Below are 18,665 nucleotides of genomic sequence, written 5' to 3' on the forward strand. Positions count from 1 at the left end.
CTCTGGTTCTACTTTTTAAAACCAAATGAATACTTATCACAAATGAAATTGATTGTAATAATACTATTAGAAGTTTTAGACAAGAATGAAAGGTTATTTGGTTAATAGTAGAAAACTCTTCAGATTTTTGTGACATTATGAATATTTACATTCAGGACTAAACCAGAATGCTGAATCCTTGTCAGTACAAGAAGGCATTTAAAATATAGAAAGATTTTTCCAGAAATAAACATATACTATGTGCCTTTTATCATATAAAATAATATTTATGAAAATGAACTCCAGGAATAGGAAGCAAAGGTGTTTTTCTTAGTTGATTTTTCTTTTCTTTTCATCTTGTTTGTTTGCTTATCTGTTTTGGGGACGGTAAGGGGGGGAGCCACAGAAATGGAGGGACAAAGGCTAAACTAACACAGCAGCGATACTCACTAGACACTATGTTGAAGATGAATTATACAACTTATGAGTGGAGATGGGAGGGGAAAAACTAGGAGAATGTGAGAGAAGTGGTGACATTGTCCAAAAAGAAATGTACTCTTTACCTGACATATAACTGTAGCCCCTACATACATCACCTTTGTAATAACAGTTTAAAAATGAGATTTAAAAATCCATATTTTGAGAAAGCTAGTGTGTTTAGTTACATTTTGATATTTGTATTGCATGTGTGTATGTGTGGTGTGTATAATGCCTGTTGCTTTCCCTACCCTACTGTTTTGGATAGAAGCAGAGCTTTGCACATATGGTAAAGCCCTCTACTACTGAGTAGTTCCACTTGTGTTCTGTTTTGTGTTGTTTTTTTCTGCATCTGATGGAGATTGCCAGTTAATTTCAGAGTGTTTGAGGGAATGGCTAGACACATATAGTGCAGGTGTATGTATCTGGAATCTCTTGGTTTGATTTTCTAAATAATCAGGCTAATTACAGATAAGCCCACAATTTTAAGCTTTGTAGAGCTTAAGCTGGATTGATTTTCTATAGCGGTTACTCAAAATCTGGTACATGATATCACCTGGGAGTTTCTTAGATATTTGCAAACATACTTTCTATTCATAAGATTCTGAATCAGATTCTGCATTTTAACGAGATACCCAAATGATAGGAATATTTGTTAAAATTTAAGGTGTACTAATTTGGTAAAAGTCGAAGAATCCCAAGGTCATGCACAGGCATGCAAAAATATACCATTTATTTTCATCAGAAGTGGTCTTGGGCTCATTATCAAGTCCTATCCTGCTTGCTTGAAGAAACGGAGGCTCGGAAGTGGTATATTTCATAAGATCATGCATATCTAGATTCATAAACCAGTTTCTGAATTATTTTAGGGCTTTGCCCCTTCACTCCCTTCCCTCTTCTCCCTCTTCTCACCTCTGTTTCCTCTTCTCTTGGTTCTGTCCTCCTCTTCCAACCTCCTCCCTCCCTCCAACAACTGGTGTTATAAGAGGACCAAAGGCTCCAAGGTTCCTATCATCATTCCTTGTATGGATGCACTTCCCAGTGCTCAGTTGTCTTATAACAACACCATTTATTGGAATAGCGCCCAGTCCTAATGACTTGCTTTTATCTTTTTTTCCTTTTCTTAGTGCATATATTCATTTTAAAAATACTGTTCCTTAATCACCAAGTTCAAATAACTAAAGAGAAGAAATTGAAAGCTTTTAAAAACATTTACGTGAAAAGTTACTCGAGAGACAGTTGCACTTTTCGTAATTTAGTATTTTGTTTAGTTTTTATTATTCTTTTTATATTGCAGAGTTTACATGTATTTTCTATTGCTTGCCAATGTGAGTGGTACGTTTTAATAGACTAAGTAAATAATCAAATTGTATTTTAAAGCTATTTCAAGCAGTGCAGAGATTGCAGAGAGTACAAAACCAGCTGAAAAATATACACCATGCTGCAGCAGATTCAATGCCTGAAAGTAAGTGGAAGTTACTATGTGATATAGGTGATTAGAGAATATTGATATACCTCAACATATTCCTCAAGCAATCAGTTAATGGGAACTAATTATCGTCTAGTGATTTCTTAATATTTTGGAGCATCATTCTCTGGATGGTAAATGGAAATCCTAATGAAAACCTCCATGATAAAAAAAAAGAGACCCTTCTGTGTTTTAATAAGGGACTGAAAATACTGATTATACAAGGAAACTCTCCAAGTGTCTTTATAGGACAGAATATTGTGAAAAAGAAAAGATGGATGGAAAAACATGAATCATTGTTTGGAGCCAGGTTCAAGCTCCTGTGGCTTATGTCTGTAATTCTAGCTACTTAGGAAGCTGCTATTTGAAGATTGTGGTTTAAAGTTAGCCCAGGCTGGAAAGTCTGTGAGACTCTTATCTCCACTTAAGCACCAAGTGGTTAAGTGCCAACCTTGAGCTGAGTTCAAGTCCCAGTATCAGCACACACACAAATATTGAACCCTTACAACTGCTTGTTTTTCATGTTTGCAGAATAAAAGGACTAATGATGTCAATAACCTGGCCTGATCTTACCTACCTTTATACATTATACCACAAGTACCTTCTTGGATCTTAGTCACTACCTTAAAATTCTTACCTCTAAATACCAAGAGTACTGGGATTAGTACTTCACCATATGAATTTTAGAAGAACATTTCAGGTTCTAGCACTCATTTTCAACTCAGTTGTTAGGATTTAAGCTTTCTTAAATCTCTTAACTAAGCTGGGTACCAGTGGCTCACATGCTGAGGATCACAATTGGAAGCCATCCCGGCAGGAAAGTCCTTGAGATTCTTATATCCAATAAACTATTCAGAAAAAGCCGGAAATGGTGCTGTGTCTCTAATGATAGAGTGTGAGCTTCTTGTCTTTCTTTTTTCTTTTCTTTTTTTTTTTGTCAGTCGAGGGGCTTGAACTCTGGGCCTGGGCGCTGTCCAGCTCTTCAGCTCAAGGCTAGCGCTCTACCACTTGAACCACAGCACCCCTTCCTAAAGTGTGAGCTTTGAACACAGAGAGGCTCAAGAACAGAGCCCATGCTCTGAGTTCAAGCCCTAGGACCTGCCAAACAAACAAACAAAAAAACCCTCTCAATTATTCTGTCCTCATTCCAATCCTCCATTACTCTTTAGTCTTTTGGTGTTTGTCTTTTTATTTTTGGTTTTGGATTCAGAGCCCTGCCTTTACTAGGGAAGTGCTGTACCATTTGAGCCATGACCTTTTTGTTTCTAGTTAGTTTTTAAATAGAGTCATAGGGTCTTGCATTTATGCTTGAGTTGGCCTGGACTGCGATCTTATCTTCCTGTTTATGCCTCCCAGATAGCTTTCCCTATGTGCCCTAGAGGTTAAGTTTTTCTCTTCTTCCATAGTAGCATATACTTTTATAGTATATTTTAGTTGATGTTTGTCTTTGTTTTGTGTAGAATTGAATGAAAAACTCCTGTTTTTTGTTCTTTCACAGTAGTGTGTAATCAGCAGAGGCCGTTTCACTGTCAAATGCTGTAAATGTAAATTGAGTTCAGTTGCAAGAAGCTGAAATGTTATATACTCTGGAAGTTAGACTGAGTAGGTGGGAAAAGTGGAAAATTTAAGTGCTTTCTGTGGCTTTATACAACCCTTACGTGGAGATTGGGTTTTATTCACATAGTTCATTCATTAAACACCTATTTTCATAATTTTTAGGTTCTAGGACACCCTTTGAACAAATTGAAGTCCCTAGACATTAAACTCAGATGAAGAAGCTGTACCATTATTACAGTAAACATACTAGAATGTCAGATAGTTATTGATTTGATACAGAACAATTAAAGAAGCCATCAGAATCAGTGAGCTATTTGTGGAGTGGCAGTTAAGAAAGAGCTCTTTAAGTAGAGGACCTGAGCAAAGACTAGAATGAAATGAAAGGGCAAGACTTGCTTGTAACTCGAGTCAGGAGCTTTCTAGTAAGAGGGAAGTGGTTGTACAAGGGAAGAATAACATTTGATGCCTTTCACTGACAGTAGACATGTGTGCTCTTCTCCGCTTGTTACTATGGGCAAGTCCAAGGCTGATTACTCACCTTATCCTCATCTCCATTGAGCAGTTTCTTTGGTTTTAGCACAGATGTGAAATTGTGTAGTTTTAGGAGGTACAGATGTGTTTTGATCACGGCTTGCTAGAAAATACGTTCCACAGGACATCTTTTTTTCTTTTTTTTGTCTTTTTGTTTCGTCTCTGTATCTCAATTATGTATAGCAATCTAGCATTTGTAGGTATTCAGTGCTTATTGAATGAATAAAGCAGACAAGTCTGATGTTAAACCTAGTAATCTCAGTTGTTGAAGAGCACAGTACTAGAATAAGTTGATTGGAGAGCACAGGGTTTATTTGAAACTCCCAGTGTAAAGTGTTGCTAAATTTTGTTGGATTGATGTACTCTTTACTGCTTGGATTGCCTCTGAACTTTTTGCTCTACCACTCAAGCCACAGCTCCACCTCTGGCTTTCTGGTAGTTCTTTGAAGATAAGAGTTTCATGGACTTTTCTGCTCAGGCTGGCTTTGAACCTTGATCCTCACTCAGATCTCTGCTTCCCGAGTAGGATTGCAGGCATGAGTCACTATGCCTGGCCACTTGTTTTTTATTTTTTATTTTTGGTGTGGTTTTATTTAAAGTGTATAGTTTACAGTCCTCTCTTTGATGTCAAACAATTCTCATTTCTTTTAGGAATATTTTTATCCCCTGACTTCTTGCTTCACCTTTTCTAAAAGTCTGTCCTTGACTTTACAACTCTAATGTTTTGTTCATTTCATCACAGCATTTACTGTATCCTTTATAGTGTGTTAAGTGAACTTGGGTATTAACAGCTCAAGTTTGTGTAGATTAGATGCAGTCAAGCAAGGAAGTAGGTGTAATAATAGACATGACCCATGCTAGGCATTCTTGATAAAGGAATTCTTTACTGTTAAATATTTCCATAAGAGGTAATATTATATCTGCTGTGAATCACTTTAATGATCTGTGTCTCCATTAGTTGCCAATTAAAAAATATGTTTACATAGACAGAATTGTATAAGGGAACTTCATCTCTACCTATTATCCAGCTTAATTATCAATTATATTTCATTGTATCTGTGTCACCACCTCATCTCATGCTAGTTATATTACTAGAAGATCTAGAAGCTGGTTAGATTTAAGCTTAAGCTTTGTTTAAGCAGGGCATTTTTGGCCAGTCTTAAGGCTTGAACTCAGGGCCTGAGCACTGTCCCTGGCTTCTTCTTGCTCAAGGCTAGCGCTCTGCCACTTCAGCCATAGTGCCCTTTCTGGCTTTTTCTATATATGTGGTGCTGAGGAATCGAACCCAGGGCTTCATGTATGTGAGGCACGCAGTCTATCAATAGGCTGTATTCCCAGTTCCTAAGCAGTGTTTTTTCCCCTTCCTTTTCCTTAGTTTTTTTTTTTTTTTTTAAATGACTAAGGGGTCTCCCTGTGTATCCCAGGAAGACTTGAATTCATTATTTTGCTCAGGCTGGCCTGAACTTCCCATCCTCCTGCCTCATCCTCCCAAATGCTGAAATTACAGGCATACATCACAATGCCCAACTAACAATTTTTCTTTTGGAATTTTGATTTCTCAGAATAATAAAATACCCTTTTCTTTAGGTTTTCTAATGTATTGACTTTTCCACTTTAATGGTCTTTTGAATTCTTCCCTTCTTAAAAATTTATTTATTGGGGCTGGGGATATGGCCTAGTGGCAAGAGTGCCTGCCTCATATACATGAGGCCCTGGGTTCGATTCCCCAGCACCACATATACAGAAAATGGCCAGAAGTGGCGCTGTGGCTCAAGTGGCAGAGTACTAGCCTTGAGCAAAAAGAAGCCAGGGACAGTGCTCAGGCCCTGAGTCCAAGCCCCAGGACTGGCCAAAAAAAAAAAAAATTATTTATTGTCTTTAATTAAAACTTTTCCATTTATCTGTCACTGTCTTGTGGGGAGGGTGGGGGGAGGCACTGGGCCCTGGTGCTATCCTTGGTGCTATCTGGTTACTTTCTTGCTTAAGGCTGGCACTGTATCCCTTGAAGCACAGTTCCACTTCCAGCTTCCTGTTAGTCAGTTAGGATAAGAGACTCCTGCCTGGGCTAGCTTGGAACTGATATCCTTAGATACACCTAGGACTTAGATGCACCTAGGACTGCAGATATGAGCCAGTAGTGCCCAGCTAGTGTATGTGTTCTTGATCCAGTTTTTGAGTTATGTTTATACTTCATTGTTACTTACCATATTACATTTTGTTAATATCCTTCTTCAAGTAAATCTGAAAAGCACATTGAAATCTCACTTTTTTTAAAAAAAACTTTTGGTCATGGTGCTTGAACTCCACCTGGGCGCTGTCATTGAACTTTTTGCTCAAGGCTATAGTACTCTACAACTTAGAAGCGCACTGTAACTTCTGGTTTTCTGGTGGTTAATTGGAGATAAGAATCTCATGGATTTTCCTGCCTGGGCTGGCTTTGAACTGTGATCCTCAGATCTTACCCTCTTCAGTAGCTAGAATTACAAGCATAAACCACTGACCCTTAGTTTGTTTGTTTTTTCTTCAGTAAAGATGCTGTAAGGAAGTTTGGTTGTAATGTTTTGCCTCAAGGTGAGGTTTTCATTTCAATATGGAACCCTACTTTCCTTGAACTAAATTATCCTTAAAATGCCATTTTTTTTCCTCAAGAGCTCATTATTCTTTGTGCTATTCTTCGGAATCTTGAAAGCTCCACTGCATTTTCATATGGTTGTCCTGACTAAGGGGCTACTGAAAATTTCATGTTTGTAGGGAAGGAGGTTTGGCTTGTACTCTTCTGGGTGTGATACTTACTACTGACCACTAGATGGGACTGCAGGTTACTCTTTTATTTCTTTTTTAAAAGCCATCTTTCGGGAGGATAGGTCTCATAACACATTATCTGGAAAAGAAACAAATTGCAGAACATGGCATAAAGAATATTTAGAACTGGGTGCCAATGGCTCATGCCTGTAATCCTAGCTACTCAAGAGGCTGAGGTCTGAGGATCACAGTTTGAAGCTAGCCCATGCAGGAAAATTCATGAGATTCTTATCTCCAATTAATCATTGAAAAATAGGGAGCTGGCTCTGGCTTAAGAGGTAGAGCACTAGCCTTGAACAGAAAGAGGCCAGGGACAGCACCCAGGCCCAGAGTTCAAGACCCAAGGCGAAAAAAACCCCCTAGGCGAAAAAAAAAAAGAAAATTTAGGAATGAAGATAAAGGCACTATTGCTAACATACAAATGCATTTTCTTTTTGTGTGCTGGAAGTATACTGTATATAATAAGGGACCCTTAAAAAGGGGAAGGAACTAATAAAAGTTAGTTTGATTTTTTCCTAACTATATTAGATTACTGTCTTTATAACATCAAATGGTAAGAATATTAAGTGCTTTATACAAATGATTATTTGCAATTAAAACTGCTGTTTGGTTATAAGACTCAGAGCCTCTGAGTGAGAAAAATTAGCTCCGCAAATTTGATACCACAGATCCAGGTATTAGGATGGGACTGTTGCTTATCTACGTTTGCTACTAAAGACCAAGTTTTTAAGCTTGCTGTCATGAACTCTTGAGGAGAGTACAATTACTGACCTACTCAAATATGGCATATTTACTACATTGTCATACTTTATTTTTTGTGCTGGTACTGGGATTTGGACTGGGGGGCCTCATGATACTAGGGATTCCCTGAGTAGCTAAGATTACAGGTGTGAGCTACAGGCACCTGACTACGTTCATTGTTATGGATATTCTAGCTACATTTTCATGTCTTGATCACTTTTCCTTGACTTTTCCTTGACTCTTGCTGATTTTGACTTTTACATAGTCAAAGCTCTTGAAAGACATATAAAAAGCTGTAATTCCCAGAATGTACACTTCACAGACTGTACAGTTCAGTTACTGAAAATGTGCACACTTTCACTGGTTCAGTGTATTTACAGAGTTGTTGAATTATCCACTAAGACCACTTTTGTTACATTTTCAGTGTTAAAAATGGAAACCATTTCCATCAATAGTTATTCAACGTTTTTCTGTAGTCCCTCACCCCTAGGCAATCTTTACTTACTTTTTACTTTTTGGTTATATGTTTGCCTGTTATATGTCATATAAGTAGAATCACAGTTCTGTGTGTGTGTGTGTGTGTGTGTGTGTGTGTGTGTGTGTGTGTGTGTGTGTCTGGCTCCTTTCACTTAGCTTGATGTTTGCAGAATTCATTAATGTATTGCTATCATCTTATGGCCAAACATTTTATGGCCACTGTATGGAAGTCTCTGTTCATCCTATGATTAAGTTGTTTTCACTTCAGAGCTAGTATGCATAATGCTGCTGTGAACATTGTGTACACATTTTTCTGTGAGCATACATATTTGCCTTTCGTATATTCCTAGAGGTGGAATTTCTGAGTTGTATAGCATCTCTGTGTTTAACATTTTGAGGATCTACCAGAATTTCTTCAGAGGTGGTGGCAATTTATATTCCCACCAGCAGTGTTAAGGGTTCCAACTTTGCTTCTGTACCTCTTATTATTTTGGTTTTCCTTTGTGCAAAGGATTAATCCTAGGGCCTTGTGGTGGTAGGCAGACATTCTTACTGCAGAGCTATGCCTCCTACCTATTTTCTATTTTTTTTGGAGGCAAGATGTCACAGTAGAGCCCAGGCTGACAGTGAACTCTTGATCCTTTTGCTTCCTTCCACTAGGCAGTCACTATGGTTTCACCTGTAACCATTGTAGTGGATAGAAATAAAGTCGTATTAAAAAAATTGATTCGCATTTCCCTAAGGACTAATGTTGTTGAACATCTTTTCTAATGCTTATTGGTGATTTCATATGTTTTTCATGTTGCTGGTCAGATTCTTTTTTTTTTTTTTGGCCAGTCCTGGGCCTTGGACTCAGGGCCTGAGCACTGTTCCCTGGCTTCCTTTCTGCTCAAGGCTAGCACTCTGCCACTTGAGCCACAGCGCCACTTCTGGCCGTTTTCTGTATATGTGGTGCTGGGGAATCGAACCCCAGGGCCTCATGTATAGGAGGCAAGCTCTCTCGCCACTAGGCCATATCCCCAGCCCCTGGTCAGATTCTTTGCTTGATTTTAGATTGATTTACGTTAGTATTACTGACTTGTTAAAGTTCTTTTTAAAATTTGGCTTGTGTCATTTGTAGAGGGGAAGAATTTCATTGTTACATCCCCACAAATTCATTGTATTTTAATCAATTTCACTTCCTCTGTGCACTCCCTACCCTTCTCCAAAAATAGCGTCTCCAACAAGTTTCCTTCTGTTAACCTCTATTCTCCCTGTCCACACACTCCCTTCCCCTCAGTCCCTACTCAGCCACAGTCTGTGTTACTTGTCTACCCTATCATCAGCTTTGTGAGTTTCTCTGTATCACAATTATTCATTTTATTGTTTCATTCTTTCTTTTCCTCAGTAGTCTCCTTAGCTTGATTCATGTTTTGTGTTCAACCATCTAAGCAATTAGGTATGTACGTAGATTTTTATACTTATGTACATTGGCTTGTCTCAATATGATGTCTTCCTACAAATGACATGATTTAATTTTTCTTCAATATTCCATAGTATGTATATATGTACATATATATCTATGTACACATACCACATTTTCTTTATGTATTCACATACTCAGTCCAAGTCCTTCATTAGATAAATGATTTGTGAATATTTCTCTCATTCTGCACTTTCTTGGTGATATCATTTGGGCACATTTTAAAATTTTGATTAACTTTGGTCTTTTTCCGTGTGTGTGTGTGTGTGTGTGTGTGTGTGTGTGTGTGTGTGTGTTTGCGTTTGCGCGCGGGCATGCCAGTGCCATGACTGTCTTGATTACTTTAATTTTGTACTCAGTTTTGTAATTAAGGCATGCAACTCTTCCAACTTTATTTTTTTCAAGCTTCTCCTTCAACTTTATATATATTTTTTCGAGGATTTTTTTAATTTGGGACCCTTGCATTTTCTTTTCTTTTTCTTTTTCTTTTTGCCAGTCCTGGAACTTGAACTCTGGGCCTGAGCACTGTCCCTGGCTTCTTTTTTGCTCATGGCTAGCACTCTACCACTTGAGCCACAGTGCCATTTCTGGCTTTTTCTATATATATGTGGTGCTGAGGAATCAAACCCAAGGCTTCATGTATATGAGGGAAGCACTCTACCACTAGCTATCCACTAGCTATATTCCCAGCCCAGACCCTTGTATTTTCATATGCATTCTTGTATCAAATTTTTATTTTCTGCAAAACAAAAAGGGAAGGTAGAAGTCTGGCACTGATGCTCATGTTTGTAATTCTAGCTGTTCCGGAGGCTGAGATCTAAGGACGATGGTTGGAAGCCAGCCTGGATGGGAAAGTCCATAGACTCTTATATCCAGTTAATCCCCTCAAAACCGGAAATGGAGCTGTGGCTCAAAGTTACAGAGTGCTAGCTTAGAGCAAAAGAGCTCAGGGACAGTACCCAGGCCCTGAGTTCAAGCCCCATGACTGACAAGAACAATTAAAAGAAAAAAAAAGAGGCAGGTAGAATGTTAATAGGAATTTCATTGAATTTATAGATAAACTTTATTTTTAAAGAAAAATACTAGAGTAGTCCACTTAGGAAGTTGACGTATCTTTTCATTTATTTAGGATTTTAATTTCCTTCAGCAGTGTTTTGTCCTTTTCAGAGTACAACTTTGTACAACTTTGTGCTTATTTTATTAAGAGTTTTCATAAGTCTTTTATCTTTCACATATTTGTAAATGGAATTGTTTTCTTAATTTTCAGACTTCCTGTCATAGTGAAATAAAATGGATTTTGTATTCTGTCTTGTATACTACAATTTTACTGAGCTTGTGAATTCATTCTTACAGGTTAATGGATTCCTTGCAGTTTTCTAAGTATAAACGTTTTCTACCTTCTAATTTGAATACCTTTTCTTATTTATTTAGCAAGATCTTCCAATACAGTGTTCTTTATGTAATGAGAGAAGGCAACTTTGTCTTATCCTTGTTCTGAGAAAGTATACAGTGTTGAATAATTATTAGGCATGATGTTACTGTGATGAGTTTTTTTTTGTAATGAGTTTTTCATAGATATTGTTTATGAGGAGATTAAGAAAGTTGCCTTTTATTCCTAGTTTATTATGTATTTTCGTTGTTAGTTCATTTGCTTGGGATAGTTTATTTTGTTTTTATTTTTTCTATGTAGCCCAGGCTTGCCTCTTTTTGTTCTTGAGTGCTGGGATCACAGCTTACACACATACACACACACACACGTACATTTTTGAAAGGGTCATAATTGTTTATTGAATGCTGAAGTGATGTAATTCCTCCCATTACAACTTAAGTCTTTGCCTTCCTTTTAAAAATTTATTTGTTGTCAAAGTGATGTACAGAGGAGTTAAGTTTCATATGTGAGGCAGCGAGTTCATTTCGTATCAAACTTTTTACCTCCTCCATCATTTTTCTTCTACCTTCCCCCCTCCTCAACTCCCTCCGCCTAGTTGTACAGTTGGTTTACAGCATGTTGTCTTGTAAGTATTGCTGCTGCACTGGTTTGCCTTTTACCCTTTGTCTCTCCATTTTGATTTTCCTCTTCCTTTCCCTAGTTCTGTTCATTCATTTATTTATTTATTTGTTGTCAAAGTGATGTACACAAGGGTTACTGTTACATACGTAAGGTAGTGATTACATTTCTTGTCAAGCTTGTTAGCCTTTCCTCATTTTTCACCTACTTTCCCTCCTCCTCACTCTTCCCCACTTTTACAGTTGGTTTACAGCATATTGTCTTGTAAGTACTATTGTTGCATTGGTTTACCTTTTGTCCTTTGTCTTTTTTAACAGCATTTCTTGAGTAGGCTTTTATTTTAAAATTATTTTGTTTTTTTTGCCGGGTGCCAATGGCTTATACCTGTAACCTTAGCTAATCAGGAGGCTGAGATCTGAGGATATTGGCTCAAAGGAGCCCCAGCAGGAAAATCCTCCAGACCCTTATCTCCAACTGACCACCAAAAACCTGGAAGGGGAGCTGTGGCTTAAGTGGTAGAGTAATAGCCTTCAGTGAAAAATTGCATGGCTAGCATCCAGGCCATAATGTATTTTTGTTTCTTTACTCTTGGTGCAGATATGATGTAAGGAGGTAATTGTCAGTAAGTAAAATCATTCTTTTTTCTGTTCTTTTGTGCTCTTACCAAAGGATAAAGTTGGGTGCTAGTATGTGGTAAATAGTTATAGCTTCAACATTACTTTATAATAAAGATATATATAATAATGGACAAACTAGTGTTATTTTCTGGTTTTGTGTTTAGGTGGTATCTCATTATGTACTCTAGGCTGCCCTGTGTAGCCCAGGGGAACTTGAACTTATGGTCCTCTAGCCTTTATCTCCTCTGGCAATCGTGTTTAATCGCAATTTAAGAACTTCTGATTTTGTGTATGTGTACTCTTCCAGGCCCCAATTTACTAGTGTTTTGTTTATGAAAGAATGATTTGCAGGCAGTTTCCTTTAGAGAAAAAATGATTTTAAGTTTGGAGAGTATGTCAAGTTTGGATGGTACATTGAAAAGGTAGAAATTGGTTAAAATAGAAGAATAGTTAAAAGAAGTAAATGATTGTTCAAGACAGAAGCATTTTCTCTCCATTTGTGTTACTGTTGATTTTTTTTTATCATGTCAAATGTGTATTCACCTATGTTCATGTATCATTGTAGGTTTCCATGGATCTCAACAGTGCCAGCACTGTAGTTCTTCAGGTCTTAACACAGGCTACCAGTCAGGATACCTCTGTTTTAAAACCAGCTGAGGAACAATTGAAACAGTGGGAGACACAGCCAGGTTTCTACTCAGTGTTGCTGGTAAGTTGTTCTAAGATTCTTTATTTTTAATATGAGGAAACACCATTATTTTAATAGTTCTGTAACAGCATAGATTTAGTGACATTTTACTTGAGTTAAACTGATCCAAGTGGGCTGGGAATATGGCCTAGTGGCAAGAGTGCTTGCCTTGTATACATGAAGCCCTAGGTTCGATTCCTCAGCACCACATACATAGAAAAGGCCAGAAGTAGCACTGTGGCTCAAGTTGGCAGAGTGCTAGACTTGAGAAAAAAAAAAAAAAAAGCCAGGGACAGTGCTGAGGTCCTGAATTCAAGCCCCAGGACTGGCAAAAAAAAGAAAAGAAAAAATCTTATCCAAGTGTTTCGCTGCCATTTATGCTACTATTATCTTTTTGTTTTAGGATGTGGCTTGTTGACAGTATTTAAGAACATTGTTGGTGGATTAACATTTGGGATCTTTCCTTTATATTTTAATTACAACCCTTGACAAAAGAAGTCATTTGCTTTGGCTATATTTTTTATGGGTTAGTGACTTTCATACTTTGACTGTCTGAATGTAACATTTATTCTGTGTAAATAATTGAACAAAGTATTTGCAGTATCTGTTCAGAAGACCCACTCTGATGATTTTTCAATTTTAGCACATGAATGCTAACACAGGAATTTTTGTTGTACATTTTCATATTTTGTTCTTACTCTAATTTATATTATCTGTGTTGTTCAGGTGTCTCTTGCAGCATCAGGCTCAGAATGTCATGCTCAGTGGTCCTTTTCATTTTTCGTATCCTCAGTGCTGAGGGTCAAATCCATGCTCTTCAAGCGCTCACCACTGACACAGCGCCTTTCCCATGGTTACATTGAAAACATTGCTTTCTTTTTTAAAAATGTAGTTTAATTTTATTATCAAGGTGATGCACAGAGGGGTTACAGTTACATACTTAAGGTAATGAGCACATTTATTTCTTGTCAAACTTGTTACTCCCTCCTTCGTTGTTCTCCCACTTCCCCCCTACTCCCCCACCCCTGTTATGTTTTCTTTTACCATCTAAAAACGTTCATCTGTTGACATACCAAAATTTTTCCTGGGAGTCATGGGAAATAGCATAATAATTATGAACAGTATATACTGTTCTTATTTAAAATTTTTGGTTAATTAATCAAAATAGTTTTCTCAGTGCCAGAATAAAACAAGCTTTTTTGTATTGAGAGTTTTTCCTATTAATTTCTTCTGAAAATTGAGAACCTTGATTGATGTTTGAGATTTTATTTTTGTTGAAGGCAATGACAAAGAAGCCAAAACTGACCCTGGATTTGTTCCTGTGTCACAAATTCAGAACAAAATTGATAACTTGTAAAATAGGGTAATATAGTCACTGACACACATGATTTGACTTCATGACTGAGAAGTTTGAATTGTCCATTAAAAATTTAACAAGAGGGCTGGGGATATAGCCTAGTGGCAAGAGTGCCTGCCTCGGATACACGAGGCCCTAGGTTCGATTCCCCAGCACCACATATACAGAAAAAACGGCCAGAAGTGGCGCTGTGGCTCAAGAGGCAGAGTGCTAGCCTTGAGCGGGAAGAAGCCAGGGACAGTGCTCAGGCCCTGAGTCCAAGGCCCAGGACTGGCCAAAAAAAAAAAAAATTTAACAAGATACTGATCATGACTGAGGGAAATTAAGTGTGTAGTACTGCATTGTTCCTGTAAGATGAAAGTTGGTGTGGTAAGAGGTATTTAATAGATTGATTTTTAAATGATATTGAAGAAACTCCTATTATCCTTTCCTGCCTAATCCAGCATCATGCTTGTAAATTTGAAGCATAGTACAACTTTTTAAAAAATCTCTGAATGCTTGTCTCTCTACATTTTTATTTAAATGATTATGCCCTCTGGGCTGCAGGTGTCTCTAGTCGTAAAGGTAAAGTTCTAGCCATGGGTGAGAGAAACAGGCCTTGAATTCAAGCTCCATTACTGGCACATGAAAAGAATGAATACACTGTAACTAGACCTGTACTTTTTCACTAAAATACAAACTATTTTTAGGATTTCCCATTTTACTTATTTTTAGACCTTTAAAATTAATAGGTGTTACTTTTTTGGGGGGGGTGTATAGTATATGGATTTTTAATAATAACTGCCAATACATTCCTATGATTATTTTGTTTGGGGGTATTTACACATTTATTAATAAGTTGATACATTTTACAAGGCATGTATGTTAGAATATGTGTACTTTTCTGTATAGACTTTTGTGTAAAATATTATCTATCTAATGTTATTGTTGCTTGTGCCAGTCTTGGCGCTTGAACTCCAGGTCTGGGTGTTTCTTCAAGATTAATGCTGGTGGTTAATTGGAGATAGAGTCTCAGGGAATTTCATTCCCAGGCTGGCTTTGAACTGCCATCCTCAGATCTCAGCCTCTTGAGCAGCCCGACAACACTTTGTTAATACTGTAATATTTTAAATTACAATGCTGCTATAAGTTTTACTGTTTTTATTTCCCTGTGTATTTAGGAATAAAAGGATTTTTAATGTTTTGACTAACACTTTTAAAGGTCTTGAAAATTTCTCAAAGATTATTAAGGTTATGTCTCATGGTTTGGCTTGCATAGCTATTTTTATAGTCCCCCAGTACTATGCAGAATGGGGACTGTGTGAATTAATTATTTTAGTAAACTTGAGTACATTTTTTTTAGTAGTGGCTAATTTTGAATAGAAGTTATGTCATATCTTTTAGCTTTGTCATCACTTAACTTCTTTCAAATTTATTTTTAAGTATGATTGTATAAGTATAGTTATGAGGAATAGGTTTATTTCTTTGTATATATTAACCCAGAGATTCCCCAAGACTCATCATGGGTCTTGAACCCAAGTCCTCTTGCTTCACTATTTTTCCCTCCTGACTCACTTGAGATGCCTCCATTTTTGGCTTTGTGACGAGAGAGAGAGAGAGAGAGAGAGAGAGAGAGTTGGATTATGATTGCTTGTTTCTGAGTTTAATTTTTTACTCTTGAAATTTTCAACCATACCTGCAAGTAGAATAGCATAGTGAGTCTTCATGTTTACTAATTATTTAACAAACCACTGAGTAGGAATTCATCCTTCCTTTCCCTTCACTGGAGTCTTACTTCAACTGGCCTTGAATTCATAATATTCCTGACTCAGTTTCCTTAGTTCTGAGACTTTAGTACTTGGCACCACATTTGATTGAATAGGCATACTTTGTTGCATGAATTATAGAAGTACATGTATTTAGAAAATACCAATACAGTATATACAGTGATGAAATTTCTTTTTTTTATCTGGTATTGGACTTGAACTCAATGGCTTCAAGCTAGGTTAGCTTGCTTATCACTGGTGCTCTATACAGTGATGCTACATAAAACATTCAATTGTTTATCTGTGCTTTATAGTGGGTATATTAAATATACTGTAAAAGGATTTCATGTTTGTTCTAATATTATTTTTCACAGAACATTTTCACCAACCATACTCTAGATATAAATGTAAGGTGGCTTGCTGTGCTCTACTTTAAGAATGGAATTGATCGTTACTGGAGACGTGTAGCACCTCAGTAAGTTCCATCACTCCCCTTTTGTAATCTCTTCCAAACTCTGGAAGGATAAGAATGGGAAAGAATTAGGGCTTATTAGTTATGAATATTCTCATTCACCTTCTTTGCTGGCTTTATGCCACTTGAGCCATGCCCCTGTTCCTGCTTTATGCAGTTTAATTGGAGATGTAGTCTTGCCCAGGCAGGCTTCAATCTATGATCTTTGGACCTCAGCCTCTCGACTAGTTAGGTTTATAGGTGTGAGCCACTGATGACTTGCTCCTTTTTTATTTATTTGTGAAGGAACTACCGTCTTTGATTACCAAGTGTTCAAGTAATGGAAGTGGTTTATATGTTGACCTAAACCTATCAGTCACATATTTAAAAGTGTTTTTATTGTTAAAATTCATAGAAGTGCTGTTCTGCATTTACTGTTAGGTGACTTGTTTGTAATAAATTTATCTCTTTATAGCGCTCTCTCAGAGGAGGAAAAATGTACATTGCGTGCAGGGCTCATCACAAACTTCAATGAACCAATAAACCAGGTTAGTGACAAATGAATTATTCCTTCTCTTAATTTTTGCTTCCTTTCTGTAACCTACTTTGTTTCATGGTATTAACTAGTGAAATCTTACTTTTTTACTTTCATTTGTGATACATGTACATAACCTCTACTGGTTTTTAAATGTTGAGATCCAGTTGTAGCTGTTAAGGACTTTGTTTATTTGGGTATGCTAGCTTATGTCTGTAATCTTAGTAAACATCACATTTTTAGGCCAAGCTGGGAAAAAGTTCACTCAACTCTATATTGATGGAAAGGAGCTGGATGTAGTTGCATATGCCTGTTATCCTGGCTACTGGGAGAAGCATAAAATAGCACGATTGATGATGTCCAAGCATGAATCCAAACAATTATTCCAAGACTATGTCAGAATAAACAGTACAAACGGGACTGGAGGCATGGCTCAGTGATGCCTACCTAGCAAGCACAAGGCCCTGAGTTCAAAGCCTGCGACTACTCCATCCCCTTCTAAAAATAATTTTGGTTAGATTTAGCTGTTTATTAGTAAAATCTAGAAGTATATTTGTAAACCTCTCTAAGTTTCTCAGTTTTTATGTTTTGTTTTGTTTTTGCCAGTCCTGGTCTTGAACACAGGACCTGGGCGTAGTCTCTCAGCTCAGGGCTAGTGCTCTACCACTTGAGCCACAGTCCCAGTTCCAGCTTTTTCTTTTAATATGGTACTGAGCAATCTAACCCAGGGCTTCATGCATGGGAGGCAAGCACTCTACCATTAAGCCACTTTCCCAGCCTTTAAGTTTTGTTTTTGTTGTTTCTGATCTTGGTGCCTGAACTCAGAGTTTGGGTGCTATCCCTGAGCTCTTTGGCTCAAGGCTAGTGCTCTACCACTTTGAGCCACAGAACTACTTCTGATTTTTCTGGAGGTTAATTGGAGATAAGAGTCTCACAGACTTAACCACCTGGCCTGACTTCAACTGCCTAGTATGGCTTCAAACCTTCAAACCACCATCCTCGTATCTCAGCCTCCTGAGTAGCTAGGATACAGGCGTTAGCCATTGGTGCCAGGCAATTTTCTCAGTTTTTAGGCTGGTATTTCAAGAAAATCTTTAAATAATAATAGTCCTCTTCAGTAGAAATTGATTTTATTTATTGAACATTCCTGGTCCACATTCCTGATCTTATATTTATTTATGATGATTGATTTTTTTTTTCCCCCCCTCTAGATTGCAACTCAGATTGCAGTTCTGATTGCAAAAGTTGCTCGGTTGGATTGTCCTAGACAATGGCCTGAACTGATTCCCACTCTTATAGAGTCTGTTAAAATCCAAGATGATCTTCGACAGCACAGAGCATTACTTACCTTCTATCATGTTACCAAGACACTAGCATCTAAACGACTGGCTGCTGATAGAAAACTGTTTTATGATGTAAGTTATTAAACATAGTTATTCATTTCTTAATGAAAAAAAAAGGTTTATTTAGTTCATTAGTTCTGGAGGTTTAGTCCAAGATTGAGTAACCCATTGGTTTGGGTTGCATGCAAGGGAGGGATATCATGTCTGCAGCACATAAGAGGAAGTACTCACAGCTAAAGTCAGGAAACAGAAAGAGAGCCCTAAGCCCTAGGTCCTTCATCTATCTCCTTCCGTGACTAAGGACTTCCCACTAGGCCGTGTGTGTGTGTGTGTGTGTGTGTGTGTGTGTGTGTGTGTGTGTGTACGTGTGTACGTGTGTGAATTCTGGGGTTGGGCACTGCCCTTGAACAGCTTAGTTAAATTTGAT

The 18,665-nt window shown here is 37.5% G+C and overlaps 1 protein-coding gene across 3 annotated transcripts in view; it reads left to right on the forward strand.

Annotated features, from left to right (window-relative positions):
* The window catches only part of Ipo11 (importin 11), a 118,654-nt gene that overhangs the window by 1,286 nt on the left and 98,703 nt on the right, over positions 1-18,665 (forward strand). For 2 of the 3 annotated variants that reach the window (XM_048368433.1, XM_048368436.1), the window contains exons 2-6: positions 1,837-1,921; positions 12,685-12,828; positions 16,284-16,384; positions 16,836-16,908; positions 18,107-18,310. In XM_048368433.1, coding sequence (XP_048224390.1) covers positions 1,895-1,921; positions 12,685-12,828; positions 16,284-16,384; positions 16,836-16,908; positions 18,107-18,310 — 549 coding nt within the window. In that variant the 5' untranslated portion in view covers positions 1,837-1,894. The remainder of the gene's footprint in view (positions 1-1,836; positions 1,922-12,684; positions 12,829-16,283; positions 16,385-16,835; positions 16,909-18,106; positions 18,311-18,665) is intronic. The other variant, XM_048368435.1, reaches the window with a different exon arrangement.

Source organism: Perognathus longimembris, chromosome 19 (genome assembly GCF_023159225.1).
Source record: "Perognathus longimembris pacificus isolate PPM17 chromosome 19, ASM2315922v1, whole genome shotgun sequence".
NCBI classification, from domain to species: Eukaryota; Metazoa; Chordata; class Mammalia; order Rodentia; family Heteromyidae; genus Perognathus; species Perognathus longimembris.